The sequence below is a fragment of the Chaetura pelagica genome, unplaced genomic scaffold, assembly GCF_000747805.2.
Source record: "Chaetura pelagica isolate M959 unplaced genomic scaffold, ChaPel_1.0 scaffold219, whole genome shotgun sequence".
Classification (NCBI taxonomy): Eukaryota; Metazoa; Chordata; class Aves; order Apodiformes; family Apodidae; genus Chaetura; species Chaetura pelagica.
This window is the reverse complement of record NW_009954552.1, coordinates 277,641-282,261: the sequence shown is the minus strand read 5'-3', so window position 1 is coordinate 282,261 and position 4,621 is coordinate 277,641. Positions and strand designations below refer to the sequence as shown.

Below are 4,621 nucleotides of genomic sequence, written 5' to 3'. Positions count from 1 at the left end.
GTTGTGACCTGAGTGACGCTGGACCTGATAACATCCTCCTCCTCCAGCAGGGTTAATAGCTCTAAGGGAGAGCTGCAGGATGTGATTGTGTCAGGATCATTAAGTCTCCTTTGTCATCACTGTAGCATGTTCTCTTACCTCTGTCTTGGAGCTACACCACCCTTATTGACTGCTAAAACAAAAAGCTGCTGATGGATGTCCAGAGGTTGCTTTATGCTAATTAATTACAGCTAATATGGGTTTTGTGTGTGTTGGCACGTCAGTGCTTCCCACAGTTGATTTGCATAGAATATACAGCTTAGGCACTGCAAGGGGAAGGGCTGTTGGGCTTTGCAGGCAGTGCTGCTGGGTGGACCAGAGTGCACGGCTGCACCCAAGGACTCCCCCAAGCAAGAATGTGCCTTTTCCCACTGGATCTGCTGCCACCCAAGTGAGTGGGGCAGGTGGCATGTAGGGCCCCTCCTGCAGGCCTAGCAAATGTTAAACAGGAGCATTAAAGCCTTTCAAAGATGGAACAGGTTCTGCTTTCATAATATTTTTCTTTTCAGTCTCCACAAGAGTTGGCACAGCTTGTTGTCCTACAAAGCACTTTTTTCTTCTTGCTCAGAACATCTTGAATTAATTCTTGGCAGGACTATCTAACTCTGCATGAAGATAGGAATAAGCTCCAGCAAAACTGGGGGCTCCTGCAAGGCCACTCACTCCACTCTGGGACACTCTGGTGTGTGTGCAGACTTTCCCTGTGTGACACTCCTGTGGCAGACACGTGGATGTGGCAGAGCAAAGTAACCAGTTTCAGGTCCCACCTGCTGGTAATCCAGAGAGGAATTTTCCTAGGAAATCAGCATCATGTGAAAGTGCATTTCAATGCACCTTATCAACCCTCTCTGAAGGCTGCAGTCTCTGCACCATCACCATGACTGAGGTAACTGGGGACCCACTTCTTTTCTTAATTGAAGCCAATTGATTTCAGTGGGCACTTGGTGCCTATCTACACTTTAAGATCTAGATCTGAAGGATCCCAAGTAAGAACATAAATGAGTGTCAAGTGTGGGCTTTGTGACTCAGCTGGATAGAGAACTCCATATCCTCTTCGCAATTTGCTCAAATAACATTCCTAAATTTTTTCTGAAAGGAAACAAAGAAAATCAAGAGGGCAACAAAGATGGTAATAACTGAATTTGCTTCTGAATTTTCTTTATCTTCAACATACAAAAGTGTTACTGCCAAAGCTAGTTCTGATTTCCTCTCAGAAACTGTCTCTTCCATGGACAGTGCTGAAAAAGAATGCAAATGTGAGTAGTTAAAATAACTCTACCTGAAGGCAACAAAATCAGATTGGTGTTGTAACTCGCTGACGTTTCTCTCCCTTTCCCCCACCCTTCCCTAAACAGCACTGCTATTTTACAGCAAGAGAAACCCTTTCAGAGTTTTGTAGCTGATTTGGAGCTACAGACCTTTACTACTGCAAGAAGGACAAAAGGGAAGAAAGAGAGGTATTTTCTAAAGGAAATTAACCAAAAAAACCCCCGACATTTCATGTCGGTTCACAAGTGCCTTTTAGTTTTATGCCACCTAATACCAAAATATCAGTACACACCCAGGACTGCAGTTAATACTGTGTTGCAGTTCAGAAACTGCAAGAAAATGTAATTGGGTCTTGTTATGCCTAAATTAAAAATTAGAATCTTTTTTTGGAAGAGATTCTTCCAACACAAAAAGAAATAACAGACTGTGTAAATAATAATATTTTGTAATAATCCCCAGCTGTACACTTTGTTTTTTTTCAGAAACGAGCAATATCTTGCAGAAAAGATGACATTTATTGGCTTATTTTTCTTCTGTATGCTGATGAACATCCTAACAGGTAAGATTACTATTGAATTTATTCTCATTTATTTTTTCAAGCAGCCAGAAATACTTTGTTACTGACACAATATCTTCTATTTAGTATCAGATGTTGTGTATTAATCACAACTACTCTGGCTGTTAGTTAAGAGTATTTGGTTTGCAGTACAGAGTAACTGCAAGTGGGGAATTTCTTACTCAGCTGTTGAAGAAGCAGAAAACATTTGGCTATATAGAGGGTCCTGCATGTGCATTAAAGAACTTGTCAGCTTCTGGCTCCACAGGAAACCTTTTATTAACAAAGTCCTTCTGTGCAGAAGGTTGTACTGATGAGTTTCCTCTTTATTTACAGATGCTCGATCAATCCTAGATGCAGATGGTAATTATTATTTTTCTTTCCATTGTATCACTAACAATTAGAAGTAATTTATAACTCCCAGACCTGATCCCCAGCAGTGATTTTGGCAGCAACACTTACTAACCTTAGTGGGCTGTGGAAGTGCTTTCATCTAGTTCTGGTGGAGGGAGAAAAGTGGATTTTTAGAATTCCTTTAAAATATATGTAGAGCTGACCTATTAATGTCTAATAATAAGGCAAACACAATTGCAGTCTTAAAACAAAAAGGGGTTATGATCAAGTCACTAACTCTGTATAAAATTGTAACTGGAAAGTACCATACTTATTAGACATCTGAGAATGTTGTCTGTCCTGAGCAGTAATACTATATGTGTATCTAGCTATTGGCAGGAAATACTGACTTCCACAACAAAAAGCTTAACATTTACAAATTGCTACAAATCCAATTAGAGAAATGTTGGAATAAATCCTTTAGCACAGCTACCCTGTGGTTCGTGTCACTTTGTGTGATTAGCCCATTAGATTAGCATTTGCTTTTGATTACAGAAACCCCTCAACGTCTAGATGATGTTTACACTGGCTTATTGATGACTTAGTTAACTTCTCTTCGGTGTTTTCAGACAGAATTCACTCTGAAAACAGTTGCAGAGTAGTATCTGCAGTAACAAGGTTCTGCCATTGCCAGTGTACATCTAGTATAGCAAGCAGCATCCCAAGGGCACAGCTACAAATAAGCAGGGAGAATATTGTAACAAATATTGAAAGGAGAAATAGATATATGAAATGAGGGCTGATGTGATTACTTCTAATTAAAACCATTTTTCCCTATGCTTCATTATTTCCTTATGGCACTAAAATCTTTTGAATGCATATCTGTGTTTTCATGAGCTTAAGGGGTGCCATGGTATTTGTGCAAATATTTCTGTGGCAACCTCTTAATCAGGGGAGTGTGTGTCTGTCTAAAAATAAAACCTTGTTCAGGCAGTGCCCTATTACATTACCAACAATGATGGTTTTCTTTCACACTGGGCCAAGCAGCAGACTGCAAAGTGAATCTAAGGCCAGCTGGTATAAACAGTGAATTTTCCACTGCAGACAGCATTTAGGTGGCTCATTTGATTTGTTATTTGCCATCTGTGCCTGTGTGCTGCAAACTTGACTCTGTAAAATTAAGGCCTGACAATAGGATTGTAGAAGGCTATGAATTTCCACTAAAGACCCCAGTCCCAAGCTGAGCCTGGTGAGTGGTATGACTCCCATTTCTTTAAATGGACTTTAAAATCAAAACAAAATGCTGGGTTTAGCTTTGCTGCACACAAAGGCATTTGTAACTATGTGGTCTCAGCAAGTGTTGACATTCTATAGATGCTCTGTGTTTGCCTGGATTTGGGCCCAAGGGCGGTCAGCTCCTTCAGTTTCAGAGTTGTGTTCTCTACTTAGCTGGGCTGCTTTGTGCTGGGATGGGGGGGGAGCAACTGTGTGGCCCTTTCCCCTGGCTCTGCTGCCAGGAGCCTTTGGGCAGCTGATGGTGCCTTATTCATTATCTTTTTATACTGGGGAGAGGAAATGGTGTGGAATAGGGAAAAATGGTTTTCAGTTGTAATTACTCCTTGCTTTTAAATAACCAGCTGCCTTCTAGAAATTAAAGCAGCCTGAGGAATTCCTGAATTGCCCCAAATGCCAATGGTGTCCCTTCATTCCTACTCTCCATCTTGTCCCACTCTGCTATTTCTTGTGCCACTGGAGCAGAGGATACTAACTTCATCTTTTGTGCAGAGGGACATGGAGGGCATCATGGCCCTGCCTGCCTCTCTCTTGCTGGAAGAGCCCACAAGGCCCCCAAGGGAACCTACAACCCCAAACGTTGTTGGCTTCTGAGCCCAAGCTTTCAAAAAAAATGCTTTCTATTATAGCAAGTTTGTGTTTTGTTTGTTTTTGTTTGTTTGTTTTTCCTAAGATCCTTACCAGGAGTCTGTAGCCTTGCCTTACTGGCCCTTCTCAGCCAATGATTTCTGGTCCTATGTGGAGTATTTCCGGACCTTGGGAGCCTACGACAGGATTGAGGAAATGGCCAGAGCCTTCTTTGCCCAGTTCCCTTTTGGGAGTCACCTTGGCTATCACGTGCCCAACCACGAGCACTGACTGCTTCACTCACTTCTGCTGCAGCTGGTGCTGGCCAAGGTGTTTAAGTGAACACAAGGCTGCCAGCAAATGCACCTTAGGTGCCACTCACATACCCACAGCAGCTACATGTAGAGTTTCATGCTTTAAATTAGCATTTTTCTTTTTACAACTTATGCTTTTGCACAAAATCAATAAACTCCTTGATTCTGTTGCAGAGCTCGGGGACGTTTGGTGTTGTTTTTTTGGCTTTTTTTACAGGTAACACTAACAGCCCTTGCTCAGGAACCCATT

The 4,621-nt window shown here is 41.8% G+C and overlaps 1 protein-coding gene across 1 annotated transcript; it reads left to right on the top strand.

The window, feature by feature from the left end:
* The first annotated feature begins 1,815 nt into the window (after positions 1–1,815).
* Positions 1,816–4,348, top strand: OTOS (otospiralin). Its single transcript, XM_010005072.1, has 3 exons — positions 1,816–1,867; positions 2,201–2,227; positions 4,164–4,348. Exons 1-3 carry the CDS (start codon positions 1,816–1,818, stop codon positions 4,346–4,348), a joined length of 264 nt encoding a protein of 87 aa, XP_010003374.1.
* The last annotated feature ends 273 nt before the right edge of the window (positions 4,349–4,621 follow it).

What these genes read in the sequence shown, in the direction of transcription:
- OTOS (XM_010005072.1), top strand. Translation starts at nt 1,816, where the DNA reads ATGACATTTATTGGCTTATTTTTCTTCTGTATGCTGATGAACATCCTA. An exon ending in GCTGATGAACATCCTAACAG is followed by an intron (nt 1,868 to 2,200) that starts GTAAGATTACTA and finishes CTTTATTTACAG; the next exon opens with ATGCTCGATCAATCCTAGAT. An exon ending in ATCAATCCTAGATGCAGATG is followed by an intron (nt 2,228 to 4,163) that starts GTAATTATTATT and finishes GTTTTTCCTAAG; the next exon opens with ATCCTTACCAGGAGTCTGTA.